The sequence below is a fragment of the Felis catus genome, chromosome F2, assembly GCF_018350175.1.
Source record: "Felis catus isolate Fca126 chromosome F2, F.catus_Fca126_mat1.0, whole genome shotgun sequence".
Taxonomy (NCBI): domain Eukaryota; kingdom Metazoa; phylum Chordata; class Mammalia; order Carnivora; family Felidae; genus Felis; species Felis catus.
This window is the reverse complement of record NC_058385.1, coordinates 66,514,931-66,533,747: the sequence shown is the minus strand read 5'-3', so window position 1 is coordinate 66,533,747 and position 18,817 is coordinate 66,514,931. Positions and strand designations below refer to the sequence as shown.

At 37.2% G+C, this 18,817-nt stretch overlaps 1 protein-coding gene across 3 annotated transcripts in view; it reads left to right on the top strand.

The window, feature by feature from the left end:
- The first annotated feature begins 432 nt into the window (after nucleotides 1-432).
- Nucleotides 433-18,817, top strand: part of ATAD2 (ATPase family AAA domain containing 2) — a 68,680-nt gene continuing 50,295 nt past the window's right edge. For 2 of the 3 annotated variants that reach the window (XM_023248160.2, XM_023248159.2), the window contains exons 1-6: nucleotides 433-901; nucleotides 11,729-11,877; nucleotides 16,318-16,367; nucleotides 17,713-17,878; nucleotides 18,211-18,313; nucleotides 18,646-18,733. In XM_023248160.2, the coding sequence (XP_023103928.2) occupies nucleotides 734-901; nucleotides 11,729-11,877; nucleotides 16,318-16,367; nucleotides 17,713-17,878; nucleotides 18,211-18,313; nucleotides 18,646-18,733 (724 nt within the window). In that variant the 5' untranslated portion in view covers nucleotides 433-733. Of the gene's footprint in view, nucleotides 902-2,225; nucleotides 4,218-11,728; nucleotides 11,878-16,317; nucleotides 16,368-17,712; nucleotides 17,879-18,210; nucleotides 18,314-18,645; nucleotides 18,734-18,817 lie in introns of those variants that run through there. The other variant, XM_023248161.2, reaches the window with a different exon arrangement.

Here is an 18,817-nt window from a genome sequence, read left to right as displayed (position 1 = left end):
AAGGAATCATTTACTCAAGAGCGTATAGCTGGAATGCGGCAGCACTGGGTAGAGAATCTGCGGCCTCAACTACAGCACTCTGCAGGCTAGCTTTTAGGTCCCTTTCTGTTTTCTTTTGCTAGGTAAATAGTTTTGGTTAAGCTATCTGTAAAAAGCTCTTAAGGATCAAAGTCAAAACCTGTTTAAGCCAAGGGCTTTATCCCGCTCCAGTCACGGACTCAGCATTTTGCATTTGAATCCTGCGTGGCGGGAAGCTGAAGGCAGGTGACCGGCGGGGCTGGGAGGAGCCGCCAGACCCCTGCCAGCCAATCAGAACCGGAGGAGCCTCCCTACCCCCCCTCCCTCGACATCCACGCGCCAAAATTCCAAACGGGACCTCGTGCCGCTACCGGCCGTCTCCCTCCGCTGAGTTCAGGGAGCCGGAACTATATAAAAAAAGAAGTCAGCATTCTCCCGCCACCGTCCGCTCATGTCCAGGTCACTGTCGGTGCAGGTCCTCCTCAACTTCGGCCCGAAGTCTTTCGCCCAGCGGATCGGCGGAAAGTTTCGAGTCCGCCGTTTTAGTGAAGGGGCGTGGGCGGGACAGGAGGCGGAGGGATTCCGGGTGCGCGCGCTGCGGCCGCTGGCGCGGAGCTTGTGGCGCCAGAATTCGTAGCGCGGAAGAGCCTGTGCGGCTGCCGGACCGACTGGACCCCGTCTCCCGCCGCGAACGTCCGCCGAGGAGAGAGGGAAGATGGTGGTCCTCCGCAGCAGCCTAGAGCTGCACAGCCACTCCGCCTCCTCGGCCACCGACCCCTTGGACCTGTCCAACGGGTTCCTCAGCCTGGAGCAGATCGGCCGGAGGCGGCTCCGCTCGGCCCGCGCCGCTGAGCAGTCCGCCGTCACCGCTACCGCGGCGGGCGTGAGTAGCGGCCGGGGCGGGCCCCTGGGGCCGGGCCTGCGGGACTGCCCGCGGCCGGTTGTCCGGGTGGGGCTTGGGGGTGGGCGGCGCGGTCCTGGTGACAGTTGGTGGGGGGTGGGGGGGGTGGGAGGAATGTTGCGGAGGACGAGTAAAATGGAAGGCTTCCTAAGATCGGAGCCCCGGTGGGTGTGGGTCGGGGCAGGAGATTGGGCTGTGTGGAAGAGGGCTGAGCAGTTCGACACTAGCTCATTTCGCGAACGAGGAAACCGAAGCCCTCTGGAAGCTTGATTTGTCGGGCTGCCCCCACCCCCATCTCACCCATCTCCCTAACCTATCGCCCAGGCGCCTGCCCTAGGTTCGCCTCTGTGGAGGGCAGCACGCGTTTACGGACGCCCTGCTGGATGCACAATAGATGTTTTAGGGGCCACAGGAGTAGAAGGATGGTCATTCAGGTTCCCTGACCTTCATTTGCGATCCAGAGAGGTTCGGTAATAGCACAGCGAATAGCACCAGGTTGCATAACGTGGAGGGACGGAGACCAACGTTTCACGTACACCTTCTTCACTTAAGCCTCGTAACAGCTCCATGAAAATGGGTAGTTAGTTATGCCTGTCTATCCTGCAGACGAAAAAATGGACTTTAGAAGGTAGCCAGTAAGTGTAGATCTAAAATTGGAACTTGGACCCTCTGCCTCCAAAACCTTTCTTTCCCTTTCTGTTATATCATGCTGCAGTTATAAACGATGTCTCTAGGGGAAGTTTCCAAGGGGGCGGAGCAATAAAGTCTTCTTGAAAGAATTGCTTCTCCTTCGAGATCTGAAGTACGATAGGATTTCCGATGTGTAGATTTAAGGCCAGGAGAGAGGGTCCCTCCACCCGCCTACAGCAGCCTCTGGAGGAGGCGCAGGTGGAGGAGACCGCGTTAACAGGAGGGTGGAGAAGTTGAGGAAGCAACGCTAGAAAACTTAAGGCAGCAGGAAGTAGTCTAGCTCTGTTTGAGGGAGGGTAGACATAGGGCCGAGAAAAATAGCCCCAGAGAGAGGGTTAGAAACTGGAAAGTCAGAGGCCAAGGGGGAGAGAGTGACAAAACATAGTTAAGGGAGCGATCACGGTATGAAATTGGTTCTCCGTATCTTTTGTAGGCACCCTGTACTGGTTGTTCCTCTACTGAGGGGAGTGAAAAAGTCTGTTTAATCTCTGAAGTTGTGATTCTGAATTGAAAAAAAAAAAAAATTTTTTTTTTTTTCCTGACTTTCAGGATCTGTTTCTCAATCACAGACAGAGCTTGGGATCTGAGGAGGCCAGACACTTCTGCGCTGAACTTGGGTCACTTGACTTATTAACCTGTGTTCAGAAAATCTAATTATTTCAATAAATACTTACTGAATATTTATTGTCTTCTGAAAGTGCTAGATCCTGTGATTGTAATCATCTATTGAACATAAGTAATACAGGTGCTTAAGACAACTGTTAGTTTTGAATCTCAGCTTAGTAATAATCAGGTTTATAAACTTGTTAAGAGGTGATACTCACCACATGGGTAGTGAGGACTAAATGTGATCATGCATGTAAGGAGATTACTTGAACACTTGGCAGATAGTTAGGACTCAGTCACTGTCAGCAATTAAGACCACAGTCCATTTTAATGCTCACTCCATCTTTCCAGTTCTTCAGGCCAAAAACCTGAGACTCCTGACTCCTCATTTCAAATTGGTAAATTCTGTTGGCTCTGCTTTCAAAATACAATCAGAATCCAACCACTTCTCAGCTCTTCCATTGTCACCATAATAGCCCCAAGCCATTATCTCTTCCCTGGGTTGTTAAGATAGATTCTTGACTGGCCTCCTGGTTTTCCACCCTAGTTAGTATATAATGATCCTCTTCCACAACCATCAGTTCTCAATATAGCTTCCAGAGTGATCTTTGTAAAAGTCAGAAGCAGTTGATCACTTCTGTGCTCAAAAATCTCTAAAAGTTTTACAAGTTTGGGTGCCCCTTTCTCTTTATGATGACGTCTTCTCCCATTTTCCTTTTTGCAAAACCTAATAATGTATTCCAGTTACACTGCTCTACCTGCTCCTTGAATACCAGGGCCTTTATACTTTCTCTACCGTCTGTTGGGCGTACTGTTCCCCTGAATATCTGCATGACCCATTGCTTTACCTTTTACATTTTTTTTAATAAAAAGAATCTCAGAAATTGTAGTACTTAATGTGTTCCAAGAATTTCACAACTGTTAACTCAATCCTCTTATGAGGTTGATATGATAATCTTTGTTTTTCAGATGAGAGGACTGAGGCAGAGAGACTAAAATAACTTGCTCAAATTCACCTTTATGATAAGCGATGGCACTCCAGGTTCTACACAGGAGAACCTGTCTCTTTCAAGTCTTTGCTAAAATTTCACCTTTTCAATGATGCTTACTCTAACCACCTTATTAAAATTACAAGCCACTCTTGGGGTACTTGGCTGGCTCTGTCAGTGGAACATATAACTCTTGATCTCAGGGTCTTGCTTTCAAGTTCCACATTGGGCATGGAGCCTACTTAAAAACACACACACAAAATAATAAAATCACAGATCACTCTCATCTCTCTCTTTACTCTGCTTTATGTTTCCTTATCACTTTCTGACACATTCTATTAATTTTCTACTTTTAAAACATTTTGTGTCTTGCTAAATCAGAATGTAACTCTGTACAGTTCAGGGTTTTGACCTTTTGTTCAGCATTGTTTTCCCAGGACCTAGAACAGAACCTAGAGTGTATTAGATACATAATAAATATTTATTGTTGACTGTCCTTGCTTTGAAGGAACTTAGTCTAGCAGAGGACACCTAACACATCAATGTACAGAGACTATATGCCATAATTGCCATATCAGTGGTATGTGGTGGTTGAGCGGTTAGCACTCAGATGGATTTGGTAGAATAAAAAGGACTTTTTTCCCCAGGCCAGGATTTCTAGTAGGGATTATGCCTTTTTGAGACATAGTATTCCTGTCTTCTATAAATTCTCCATAGACCAAATTATATTCTGAGGGTTACTTAGCATGGGATTGGCTCAAAAAAAAAAAAAAGGGTAGTCCTAAAGGCTAATGTATTCATCCTCACAAAGCCTACCAATACCAAAAATGAAACATACCTTTGTGATTGGAATATATTCTAATTTGGGAGCTTACATTCAATATATTTGGTTCTATTACAGGTTGCTTTTGACATCAATCGTGTATTTCAGAAACTTAACTTCTTGATCACTCTGAGTATTTAGGTATTCTTGTCTTTTCAGCTACATATTTATTGACAGATCATTTCTTAGGGTAAGTTACTTTTAAAGATGATTAAATTTATTCATATTAATTTGTTAACTTGTATTTTCATCTCATCTCAGAAGCTGACCTTATTTTCAGTTTCTGAAGATACTTAATAGTCACCTATTTAAAACCACATTCTATATTCACATTTTGAATATTATCTCACTCAGCTGGGTTTTTTTTTTTCTCCTGACTTGTATGTGTTCTCTGAAGTTTTGTTTAAATTTTTTTTTGTTTTTTAAGCTTTTATTTTCATCGTATTTGGATCACAAGATCTAGCATTTTCACCCATTCAGATGCCCTTTTTGTGGTTTCGTTTTCCTCCAGAGTCAGACTAGCCATTGCCTATTTCTGTGCTTTCACAGTTCCGAGGTTCTTTGATTCACTAAATTTAGGGTTGTTTCTTGCTAATAGTAGGGGATAGTATCTCATAGATAGTAGCAGGTAGATGATTATACATTACTTTTAGTTTGTGTTTACATTTTTGTTCTATATGTTAGGTAAAATAAAACGTGCTGTGGTATGTAGAAGGTACTTTTAAAGTCTGTTTATTTAAAAGTTTGAAAAGTACTGCAAATGACACTGATGTACAACATATGGAAGAGTTTTTAAAACTTGAAGTATAACACAACACAGAAAAATGGAAAGTGTACAGCTTAGTGAAGTATCACAAAGCATGAATAGGGATATTTTGACATGTTGCAATGAATGTTGCACCCTGAAGTTGAATGACATGGCTGCTCTGAATTCAAGAGAGTATACTTGTTTTGAAGCAACAGTAGGTAGTCCATTTTTGTTAGTTCTATTAAAGACTGGCCCTTGATTTTATGCTTAGAAGTTGCAACTTTTGGAACAGGAATCTGATAAAATAGTGTTTAAGGTGGATTGTAATTGGGGTGCCTAGGTAGCTCAGTGGTTAAGCATCTGACCCTTGATTTCAGCTCAAGTCATGATCGCACAGTTTGTGAGTTCAAGTCTTGCACGGTCAGTGTGGAGCCTACCTGGGATTCTCTTTCTCCTCTCTCTGTCCCTCCCCTGCTCATGGTCTGTCTGTCTCAAAATATATAAATAAACTTTAAAAAAAAAAGATGGATTATAGTCAACAAATCTGGAGTTTGGAAGACCAGTTAAAATATTATAATATTAATAGCTACCAGTTACATACAGCACTTGCTACATGCCAGACATGGTACGTAATATACACACATACATTTGCCTTATCAAGTAACTATTATTATCCTCGTTGCAGATATGGAAACCAAGGCACAAAGACCTTATATAACTTGGACAAGATTGTACAGCTCTAAGTGACATGCCAAGAATCAATCCTAGACAGTCTGTCTTTAAGAGTTTGGGCTCTTGGGGCGCCTGGGTGGCTCAGTTGGTTAAGCATCTGACTCTTGATCTCAGCTCAGGTCTTGATCTCAGAGTCATGTGTTCAAGGCCTGCACTGGGCTCTCTGCTGGGCGTGAAGCCTACTTAAAAAAAGAGTTTGGGCTCCTAATTGGTACACTATTAACACAATAAACCAAAGCAGAGAAAACTAGAGGCTAAGTTAAAGTGATACTAGAAGGAACAGAGAGAAAAATGCCAAATTATACTGCAAGAAATCTGAGAGTTATTCAGATAGAGAGGGAAGGCAGTGTTTCCAGCGAAAGAGGTGTGCAGTAGACCCTTGGGAGTATGCTAGAGTTTGGGGAGAAGTTAGAACTATATATCTTTGGTAGTCAACCTGTATAGAAGTGATAGTTAAATTCTTGAATTTAAATTCTTGAAGCTGAATAGAAGACATAGCAAAACACAAATATATTTAAGAAAATCCGCAGTAATGGCTATATTTTAAGGATGAGAAGGGAATGAATTATGGTGTTTTGGTTTTTTTTAAGTATCATGTGAACCAAAGGATCCAAGCACTTAAAGAAGGGAGTGAGTGATCAACTCCATAGAAGTCAGTGGAGTAGAGCGGAGTCCATTGGATTTAGCTATTGGGAGATAGTTTTAGGTCTATTTTAAGAGCTGAAGAGGTAGAAATCAAATTGCTGGAGCCTGTGGAATAGATTCATGTTGAAGACTGGAACCCACACACCTTTATTTAAAGATAAAGCTAAGGAGAGGCACAGTTCGTTGAGCGTCCAACTTTTCCCTGGGTCATGATCTCACGGTTCTTGGGTTTAAGTCCCACATTGGGTTCTGTGCTGATGGTGCACAGAGCCTGCTTTGGGTTCTCTGTCTCCCACTCTCGGTGCCCATTTCCTGCTAGTGTGCACATATACATTCTCTCTCCCCCTCCCTCTCCCCCTCCCTCTTCCTCTCCCTCTCCCCCTCCCTCTTCCTCTCCCTCTCCCCCTCCACCTCCCTCCCTCCCCCTCTCTCCCCCTCTCCCCCTCTCTCCTTCCTTCCCTCTTTCTCTCAAAAATAAACATTAAAACGGGGCGCCTGGGTGGCTCAGTCGGTTAAGCGGCCGACTTCAGCTCAGGTCATGATCTCGCGGTCCGTGAGTTCGAGCCCCACGTCGGGCTCTGTGCTGACAAGCTCAGAGCCTGGAGCCTGTTTCGGATTCTGTGTCTCCCTCTCTCTGACCCTCCCCCGTTCATGCTCTGTCTCTCTCTGTCTCAAAAATAAATAAACGTTAAAAAAAAAATTAAAAAAAAAATAAACATTAAAAAAAAGATGAAGCTTAGGAGGGATATCACTGCTATACTAGGTATAACATGTATACCATTGTGTATTAGAATATGCTGATCAAGCTTTCAAGGGGTCCTATGTCTAGATGAATACATTTTACGTCAGTATTTTAACTGTGATTTTAAAAATCCTGTTTACACTTCAGTGGTTGGATTGAGACTTGAATTGACTCAACCAACTGACCCACATACATATTTTTTGTTAGGAATTTAAAGGTTGGATGAGCTTGGTCTTTTGTGGGAAAACATATTAGAATATTTCTATTACGCAGTTGTATCTACTTTAGGGAAAAGCTTTTGTTCTGTTGTTGCTTCTTCCCTGAACTAACTTACTGATTCTGCAAGATTATAAGAGACTGAAAAATCTTAACAAAATATTTTTTTCCTCTTTTAAAACTCCACTTTAAAGAACTATCAGTGCTCTCATTATTTAAGTAGATTTAAAAAAAAATAATAAATGAGGACACTACATCTCCAGGTTTAGTTTTCAGATTCAGCACGTTTTCTCTTGGCTTTTTACTTCTTAGAAAATTTTTTTCTAGTAATACATGTTGTAAAAATGTAAAAAATAGAAAGTGAAAGTACTCATTTCTATCATCAAATGTTAATGCACAGTTGGCATTTAACTTACCCCTTGAGAATTATTTTGATAAGCTATATTAAACTGTGACTTTGGTTTAATAACTGTGCTAGTTTCCTTAGGAAATCAGATGTTTATAAGATAATCCATCTGGATGTATTTATAACACGAAAAATTGCAGATAATTTAAATATAATTCATTAAGCAGTTTATTAAATTGATTCAGGTAATGGCTGGAATACTAGTCATTCATTTTAGAAGATTTTTAGAATAGTATTTCAGGGCATGGGAAATGTTTTGTGTTACTAGAAAAAAAGTTACAAAACATAAATAATAGTCCAATTTAAATATCGTGTGAATATGTTTGCATAGGAAAAGAATAGTTAATACACCAGAAGGTTGACATTTATCCTGGGTAGCTGGAATTAAGGGTGATGTTTTCATCTTTGTGCATTTCTTCATTTTCCAATTATAATGAGCATGTATTGCTTTTATTTTCATATTGCTTTTGTAAGAAACATTTTTGAAAACTGGTATTTTAAAACTCCCCATTATGTACCTCTATGTAGGTGATTCCCCAAGAATCTGTTTTGTTTTGTTTTTTCTCCAAACAATTAAGGAAAGCTTTTCTTGATGCCTAGCACTTATTTAGGGAGTATGAACGAAGCTACTCACTATGCAAATCAAAGATTGACTTATACCACTTACAAAATTAAGTCTTCCAAGTTTTTCAGGGAATCTTTTTTTCCCAGTAGTTAGCACCTCCCTCCCTTTTTCCTATGGAAACAGACCTTTTTTATTACCTTCAGGAGTATGATGATACTACTTTTTTTTTATTGTAATAAAACATTGATAACATAATATTTACTATTTTGACCATTTTTAAGTGTACAGTTTTGTAGCCTTAAAGTACATTTTGTTCTGCAACCATCATCACCGTCCATTTGTAGAATCTTTTATCTTCTAAAACTGAGACTCTGTACCCATTAAACAGTAACTCCCCATTCTTCCCTCCTCCCAGCACCTACGAACTACCATTCTTTTCTGTCCCTATGAATTTACCCTAGGAGCCTCACATAAGAGGAAACATACAATATTTGTCCTTTTGTGACTTACTTATCTTACTTAGCCTAATGTCTTCAGGTTCATCCACATTATAGCAGTGTATTGAAATTTACTTCCTTTTTAAAGGCTAGATGATATTCTACTGTAAGTACCACAGTTTTTTAATCCATTCATCATTGAACAGTTGGATTGCATCTACTTTTGGCTATTGTAAATAATGCTGCTGTGAATATGAGAATACAAATGGCTGCTTTCACTTCTTTTTTTTTTTTTTCAACTTTTATTTATTTTTGGGACAGAGAGAGAGAGAGCATGAACGGGGGAGGGGCAGAGAGAGAGGGGGACACAGAACCGGAAGCAGGCTCCAGGCTCCGAGCCATCAGCCCAGAGCCTGACGCGGGGCTCGAACTCACAGACCGCGAGATCGTGACCTGGCTGAAGTCGGACGCTTAACCGACTGCGCCACCCAGGCGCCCCATCACTTCTTTTGAGTAAATACCCAGAAGCAGGATTGCTAGATCATATGGTAATTCTGTGTTTAATTTTTTGAGGAATTGCCATATCATTTTCCACAGTGGCTGAACCATTTTGCATCCCTACCACCAATGTACAGGGGTTCCAATTTCTCCACATACTTACCAATACTTATTTTCTCTTTTTTATAATAGCCATCCTAGCAAGTGTGAAGTGACATCTCATTTGTAGGTTGGCTTTGTGTTTCTCTGTGACTAGTTTGGTATCTTTTTGTGTTTATTGGCCGTTTGTATATATTCTTTAGAGAAATATCTATTCAAGTCTTCTTCCCATTTCTTTTATTGTTTTTTGTCGTTAAAATATAGGAGTTCTTTATATATTATGGATATCAATCCTTTGTCAGTTAATTGGATTTGTAAATATGTTCCCCTGTTCCATGGGTTTCCATTCACTCTGTGGATAGTATCCTTGGCACAAAAGTTTGTAATTTTGATTAATTCCAGATCTTTTTCTTTAGTTATCTGTACTTTCAGTGTCATATCTAAGAAATCATTGTCAAATCCAGTGTTATGAAAGTTTTTGCCCATGTTTTATTCTAAGAGTTTCTCTGTATTCTCTTGTACTTTTAAAGGTTTCCCTTAAAATGGTTTTGCTATCTAAGGTTTCTCCCATCCTGATTGGTTTAAGTAGTTAGGAAGGGGATCATTTCTGTCATCCTATAGTGCTGACATTAAAAAAATAAAACTACTACATCGGTCTTTTTATCCACTGGAATCTAAAAATCGTAGTTATTTAATATTTGTCTTGGATGTTAAAAAAATACATAAACACATTCTTTAACAGCCAGAAATTTTATCTTAATTCTTTTTTTTCCTCGCTTTTAATTTGTATTCTCAATTCACTTAACCCACAGCATTTTATCTTGATATACTTTTGTACTTAAAAGTAATTTAAGTGTCCTTTTGTACTTGTAAAAATTCGAAGTGTTTTACGCTTTTTTGTGATCACAAGGCTATAAGAAATATAATCTATTAATATTCAATTGATTCAAACAGCAAAAACATACCTATTTTGATTAAAAATGATTAAACATAGAAAGTAAGTTTCATTAGGATTTCATGTGGTTGAAGTCCCCCCACCCATATATCTGTGGAAGAATCTTACTGCTGAAGATCATGTTTGTCATTAGTTTCATTGTTTTTATAAATGCAAGCACTGAGAAATGAGAAACATTGTTCATATAAGTAAGTAGACAGTAATGAAAGGAGTTTAGCAGTGCCACTTTCTGGCTTGTATGCCGAAAAACACTAGCCCAGAAATTTTTTTCATGGTCTCTTAGCTTGATTAGGTCTCCTTTCAGTTTTGTTGAAAGCAGAAAATTAGAAACTACCTTACCTAACAAAGGATTTGTTGCCTTGCTTTGTCATTCACTTTCTTAACACCTGCACTAGTGTTTTTCTTTGGCTTTAGGAAAGTTTTTAAGGCCTTGAGGCAGTCCACAATGGTAAGATGGAGAATGCGTGAGAGACATGACTTTCTTTTGTAAAATGAGAGAAAGGTAAATGGAAGAGGATGCCTTCACGCAAATCAGTTTTGTTTTTTTTTTTAAGTACATATGGAAGTTGAGAATCTGGAAATAGATTCCCATAAAATTTTTCTTAGAAAGTCTTGTTATACTATACCCATCTAAGATGTAGCTGTTCATTTTAAAAATAGTACACCTACTTAAAAGTGTAAGGTATTCCTTTTTCAACCATCCTTACATGTAGGTACACTGATAAAAGTGGTATCAAACCATTCATATCACTTAATGTTTTATGAAGTACCCGTCTAATTCTTAACACAAATCCTTGTGGTTTACATACCCTTATTTTGCTTGTGAACCAGTGCTCAAAGCAAAATTAAATGATAAAATGTCTTGATAAAACAAAATGAAATGACTGGGTAAAGCCAGCCTAAGGGGTTGGGGGTACACTAATGTTGCAGGTTTTTAAAAATACTGCCTGTTTTTCTAGAATTACCAATCTTCAGAGTAGTATGGCATGTAATTAGAGACTTGTTAGGTACTTTGGCCTTTTATTTTTATGTGAAAGTAGCCTTTATATGATTTCAGAGAGATATGTATGAACTTTTGAATACTTCATGACAAGCTCTGTAGCTCATAAAGCAGCTCACTAAGAGAAACTCTAGTCTATTGAGCAATAATAAAGTTACGTAGAGCACTATGGTTTTTATAACAGATTAACATAAACAATTTTTTAATTCAAGTGTTGCATCATCTGGGTGAAACTGTGAAAGAGATGGTAATAACTCCTTTTGTCATCCAAGCCCAAATTATAGTTCTGATGGTCCAGTTATCTTAAAGTTGCTGCCAGTGGTTCCATGACAGGCAATGGTTTGTGTGTGGGTCTTTCTTATTTCTATAGCCTAAAAGGAGCATTTGTTATAAACTATATACTTTATTCCCTGGAGTACTTGCTATGAAATAGAGCCACAAACCATCAATAAAATTTATATTAGCTATTTCATAGATATTGCTGGTATTTGTTTATCATGAAATGATTGTTTAGATACTATTGTAGTTTCTTGGGGAGATGCAGAATGATTCTGCACAAAAAGCAGTTGTTAAAAACTTGTAATCAAAGAAAACTCTTAAGAGTTTAACTAGAGAGTTTGAAGAAAAACTTAGATGGCTTTCTTAATTTTTCTTAAAGGATGGGTCTTCAGTTAAGGAAGTTGAAACCTACCACCGGACGCGTGCCTTAAGGTCTTTGAGAAAAAATGCACAGAATTCTTCAGATTCTAGTTTTGATAAGAATATGGAAATAACAGAGAAACGTGCTAATGGAAGGCATTTTACAAGGTAATACAAGATGGTTGAATTCCAATTCAAAATAGTTTTAAAGTAACTTAGGATTTGCATTTAATTTTTAAGTGTATTCTTGACCAATCATCAAGATGAAATGAAATTACCACAAATGAATATCATTGAATTAAAATTTTAATATGTACCAGGTTTGTTTTTATTTTCTTGTTCACAGAGAGTATTTGTGATATGTGTGAGTGCAGCTGACAAAGTTGCTTGAGACTATTTGAGTATATTTGTGACTTTTTCATTTTAACTTGTTTATGATATGTGGTTTTGTTCATAATTATACAAAGCCTTTATTCAAAATAGGAATTATATTTCTGTTTGCTTGCTATCAAGCAAATCAATTCTGAGTTATTTATGAATTTGTGTTAGTATGCTTCTAGAGCAGTCACATAGGAGACAGAACATGATTTTTTTTTTTTTTTTTTTACTTGTCTAAGGGGACTAAATGCTTTATACATACTTAAATTTCATTTCTCAAGAACCCTGAGGTAGGTGGCATGAATTCCATTTTAATACTCAAGGAATTAGTTTTAGTGAATTTAGATAGGTGATTCAGGGAACTTGGATTTGTTTGGTTAGGGGCAGATTTAAATTTAATTAGCTAAAAACCTTTACTTTTCCTCCCACTTTGGTGGGCCTAACATAAATGAGCAGGAAAGTGCTAATTAGAATAAATTTCTTTTGATGAAATAATTGTTTTATATATTAATTCTTCTCATAAATTTCTCATAATGACTTACAGGACTAGAACCCTCCTCTTAAGTTTATTTTGATTATTTTATGTAGCAAATTTTCCAGATAAATGACATCATGCCCTTTTAAATTTGTTTTTGTTACTATTTTTTTGCTACTATTGTTTAAATAGTCTTTCATTACACATTTTAAAATTTGCATCCATTTTTTCATCCATTATTTATGGCATGTTTACTACTGTATTTCATGGGATCCAAGATAGCAGCAATTTAAACACTCATTATTTCATGAGACAGTAAAAGAGAAAAAAAACACCGAAAGTTAAACTATGACATTCTATCACTTTTAAGACACATCCCTAATTTCAGAGATGCTAAAGTGGGGGGGAGAAATGTATAACTTACAGGATTGAAATACAATTTAAACTACCCCAGTATTTCTGAAACTTCAAGTCTTCTTGGGGTGTGGGGAGTGGCCCATGGATTCTGTGTGAGAATTTTAAAATTTATTTCATGATCTGAAGTAAAAGTTGACATTCTGGATCATCTAAATTGCTATCTTGCAGAGAATAGTCATAAAATTTCAGGCCCTACATTTGTGTTTACAACTAGTTGGCAGTAACTAGTACTGCTTGAATTATCTCAGGCTCATGAGATAAAAACTGAGTCTGACCTTAATACATAAATGATGCTTTGAAGAGAAAGCCATGGATGTGATGTCATGACATGCTGTTGAAATGAAGGTTTGGAGTACTTCAAAAAGAGAAGTGGATGAATTGAGTCATGGCATAAACAAACCAAATTTAAGAGAAACTGATAGCAGTCTGTACCATATTCACACAGCAAATGGCTATTTTATTTCAGCAAAACCTCATATTAATATTTTTGTTAGTGGTCAGTTTCATAGTTTTATTTGTATAAAATGTAAATAAATCTGTGTCTCGTTTGGCTTGTACATAGTCAAAAAAATTTAATGTTGGAAGTCCTTAAAGTCTTTATCTTTTAAAAAAATCTGTACCTTATTCAAGTTGTGCTGGACCTTATGTTCAAAATGTATAAAGGAATGTTTTAAAATAGGTACTTTTTTAATCTAGAATTAAAGATGAGTGACTTGGTATTTTTAAATTTGATTCCTTCTAAAATATATTGAATTTCTGTCTTTTCAGATTGTTTTTAAATAATAACTTTATGGAGATATAATTCACATACCATAAAATTCACAATTTTAAAATATATAGTTCAGTGGTTTTAGAATATTCACAATATTGTGTCACCATCGCTTACTGTCCAATTTCAGAACTTTTTCGCCACCCCAGAAAGAAATCCTGTTATATTATCTCCCACCTCCTTCTCCCTCCCCAGTGGCCCCTTAGGAACCATTAATCTACTTTCCATCTCCATGGATTTGCCTATTCTGGACATTTTATGTAAATGGAATCGTATTTATGGCCTTATGTGTCTGGCTTCTTTCACTTGGTATGTTTTGAAGGTTCATTTTATTGTAGTACCCATCAGCACTCCATTCTTTTTATTCCTGAATAAGATTCCATTGCACGATGGACATTTGGATTGTTTCTACTTTGTGGCTGTTATGAATGATACTGTGAACATTCGTGTTCAGTTTGTGTGGACATAGGGTTTTGATTATTTGGGGTATATACCTAGGAGTGAATTGCTGGGACATTGGGGAACTGCTGAACAGTTGGCTAAAGCAGCTGTACCGTTTTACATTCCCACCAACAGTGTATCAGGGTTCCAGTTTTTCCACATCCTTGTCAACACTTGTCATAGTCCATCTTTTTTTGGTTTTAGCCGTTTTAGTGGGTGTGAAAGTATCTCATTGTGGTTCTGATTTACATTTCCTTGATGGTTAATAACATTGAATATCTTTTCATGTGCTTATTGGCCATTTATATGCCTTCTGAGGGGAAGAATTTCTATCTTAAATAATCTCTGAATTAAGATCATTATTACAAAGACTTATTTTACATAGTGATAACATCAGGATCTGTTTGTATAAGACTTAGATAAAGTGGCCTACAGTATTGTTGAATTTTGTTTCATGTAGTTTCCTGTTTCTTACCAGGGTGACCCTTTTTGTGTTGCTAGTTTGCCTGAGTGTAGTAATCTCTTTACTTCTTTCTATGTCCCTCCGTCTCTTTTGTTTTCTCTCTGAGGCTCAAAGACCAGAGGACTAAGACTGTTAGACTAATATAGAAAGATTTGAGTAACTGTACCTTGAGGGCAGGATCTATATTTCTTTGGTCCTGTAGTTCTTAATTATGGTCCAATAATCATAGTTTTCAGGGGGCATATGAAACCTCTGAAAGAAGATATAAACTTGTATGTGTATATGCAGTTTTCTAGGTAGAAAAGATCTGTAGCTTTTATCAGATTCGCAGGAGTTGAGAAAAGTCCAGACACCTGTTTTTGTAAATAGTTTCATTGGAACACAGCCATGCCCATTCATTCTATGGCTGCTTTCCTGCTTCGTTGTTAGAATTGTTTTTGTGAGTAGTTGTGACAGAGACTATGAATCACAAGCCTAAAATATTTACTATCTAACTGTTTAAGAAAAAGTTTATCAACCCCTGCAAGGGGAGAGGTGCTCCCGTTCCCCAACAGGCAGAGAAAAAAGAGAGGGAGGGAGGAAGGGAGGTGAGAAAGGGAGAAAGAGGAGGGAGAGGAGAGGAGGGGGACAGAACATTGTTTTATCATTGTGTTCTAGCATTTAATAGGGACTAATAGGAAGTGTAGACCTGCATGGTATGGAGGGAGGGGTTCTTTTATGAGAAATGTCTATGAGCCTGTGAACAAGCTAGCCCTGACCTATTGATGGATTGCTCAAATGTTTTTATTTTGTTCTTGGTTCTTACCAAAAGAGATAATGAGTTAATGATGACTTACATTGTTGTGAGGACACATGATTTAACTTTTGGATAAGATGGTTCCACTTTATTTTAAAATGTCACATTTGAAATCCCATGTGTATAACCAGCCCACTTGCAAATAGCTTGACATATAGGTTGATTGATAGATGTAGCTATCTAGGTATGGAAAATTGTGTCCCTAAAAATAAGTTAATGAGATAAACTGTTTTGTTCAGTGGATTTTGGAAAAAATGTTAGGGGAGGGTACTTGTTTTTTTTTAAGCCTTTGAAAGTGTTTAATTTCCAACTCAGTAGATTCTGTCTGCCAGTTTGTAAGTGGCATATCTGATTCATAAATGGGACTGTTTCTGCAGGTGAATGATAATGCAGGTCATAAAGTTAGTAGCCAGCAAATGTTTTTAGAAGGAAATTAACATATCACTAAGGGACATTAGTTCTGTTTATAGTTACAAATATTTCAAGGATGTGCAATAACTATATTCCTATGATATAAAACACATTGTCTTGTTTTTGCTCAATACTTACAGTTCAGTTATACCCAAATACTTAGGTTAATGATATAATTTCTTGTTTTAACTAAGATACTTTGATTAATTCTGTTTAAGAGTTCATGCATGTATCATTGCATTTCACAACAGGCTTCTCAGAGTTTGTTTAGCTGTAACTAAACATACATGAGCATAGATATTCTAAAGATTTTTATTTTTCAGTGTTTTTTAGCCTTTTACGTATCTTAGTATTCTCTAAGCTGATTTAACTTTTTACGCTATTTTTTAGTTATCATAAAATATGGGATTTAAGATTATGTCAATTATTTTAAAATTTTTAATGTTTTTTTTATATAGGCAATTGGCCAGACAGCAGGCTGATAAGAAAAAAGAAGAGTGCAAAGAAGGTAAATAATGTTAAAGTCATTTCAGATTTAAAACCTGTAGTTCTTATTTTGTGTACAAATGTATTGAGATACATACAGTAAACTGTACATATTTAAAGTATACAGTTTGGTTTGACACAAATGTATGCTGTGAAACCATACCACAATTAGATGGTAAAGATAACTATCACTGCCAAAAACTTCCTCAGGCCTCTTTATAATCAACCCCCAGCTCCTCTCCAGGCTTTCCACACCCCAAGATTCCTGATCAATCACCAGTCTGCTTCCTATCACTATAGTTTAGTTTGCATCTTCTAGAGTTTTATGTAAATGAAATTATGCAGTATGCACTCTTTTTTGTCTGGCTTTCTTTTAGTATAATTACTTTTGAATATCATCCATGTTGTTGCATTTTCTTGCTGAGTATTCTGTTATATGAATATACCACAATTTGTGTATTTCCCCCAGCTTTATTGTGATATAATTGACATATAACATTGTGTACGTTTAAAGTGTACAACAAATGTTAATTTGGTACATTTATATATTGCACAATGATTACTGTCATAGTTTCACCTAACACCAACATCATGTCATATAATTACTATTTCTTTTTTGTGGTGAGAACATTTAAGATCTACTCTCTTAGCAACTTTGAAGTATATAATACAATATATATTAATTAAATGTCTATACTGTACATTAAATCCTCAGAGCTTATTTATTTTATAGCTGGAAATTTATATTCTGACCAACATTGCCTCTTTTCTCTCACCTCCCAGGCCTTGGCAACCAACATCCTAATCTGTTTCTACGATTTTGGCTTTTTTTAGATTCCACATTTAAGTGATATTACACAGTATTTGTCTTTCACTGATTTCTTTCACTTAGCATAACGCCCTCAAGGTCCATCCATGGACCTTGGGTATTTGGAAGAATATCCAAACAACAGGATATTCTTCTTTCTCATGGCTGAATAGTATTCTTTTATGTGTGTATATTTTTACAATCTTCTTTATCCATTTATCCATTGATGGACACTTAGGTTATTTCCCACAATGTGTTTATTCATCTTTTGGTGGACATTAGGGTTGTTTCCAGTTTGGGGCTATCAGAAACCTGCCTTGAACACAAATCTTTGTACTATATATCTTTCCTTTTCTCTGGGGAGTGGAATGGCTGGATCGTATGGTAGGTGTATGCTGTAACTTTTTTTTTGTTTCCTAATATTTTTAAGATAGGTAAGTTCAAGATATTATGATCTTGTTACACGAAAGTGTAGCTATTCAATTGTTCATTTTAGAACTGTTTTATAAATGCCATTATTTAAAATCTTTCCATTTATTTTCATTTACACATCTTGAAGACAAAGTGGTTCCGGTTACTCGGTCATTGAGGACTAGAAACATTGTTCAAACTAAAGAACGCTTGCATGAAGAGAATGGTGATGTTGAAGTTCGCCGAAGTTGTAGGATTCGAAGTCGTTACAGTAGTGTGAACCAGTCTGTGCTGTTTGACAAACTTATAACAAAGTAAGTAAAAATTATTTAAATCAAGATGATTTAGGTGGCATAATTTGTTGTTGGGGAAGGATCATAAATTTCAACTAGCCTGAGTGTTTAATGCATTCAGCTGTGTAAAGCAAAAGGGAGAAAGATTATTAGAGGACTTTGAATAATTCTATATAGATCTTTAAATTCTTGGAAAAAAATTATAGAATACTTTTACACAGGTAAATCAGTGCCTTGTATAGAGATATTTAAAATCCCAGCAATTAAAAAATATAATGGGAGAAAAATCAAGCTTTTAAAACTGTACCACTCTTTTACAGTTTTAGCTTATATTTATGTCAATTTTCTTAAAGCACTGCTGAAGCTGTACTTCAAAAAATGGATGACATGAAGAAGATGCGTAGACAGCGAATGAGGGAACTTGAAGACTTGGGAGTGTTTAATGAAACAGAAGAAGTAAATATATCCTTCCTCACTCTGGAAACTAATGCAACATTGTGTGTCAGCTACACTTCAGTAAAAAAGAATATCTCCTGTTTCACGGCTGATTTAGTGATCTCCAATTTAACCTTTTTTCTATAGTACCTATCCATTTTTGGTAAATTATTCATTGTTTTCAACATCTTTAAACTGTTCAGCATTTGTTTGATCAGTTACTAGATATTGCTGGAGTTTTAACAGTTTATAGCTATAAATATCTTCATTTTATTAAGCAAGATAGGAAGGTCCTACTGAATTTTTTAAATAAATATGCTAAATGTTAATGGCTTCTGTTTAAACATTTTTAGGAGAATCTTAATATGTACACAAGAGGAAAACAAAAAGGTATTCAAAGAACTGATGAGGAAACAACTGACAATCAAGAAGGCAGTGTGGGTTAGTCTTTTGTTTTACTTCTGGGTTTGAATTTCAGCACTTTTTATGTAGTAGAATATAGCTCAGCTCTTCTATTCAGAAGCT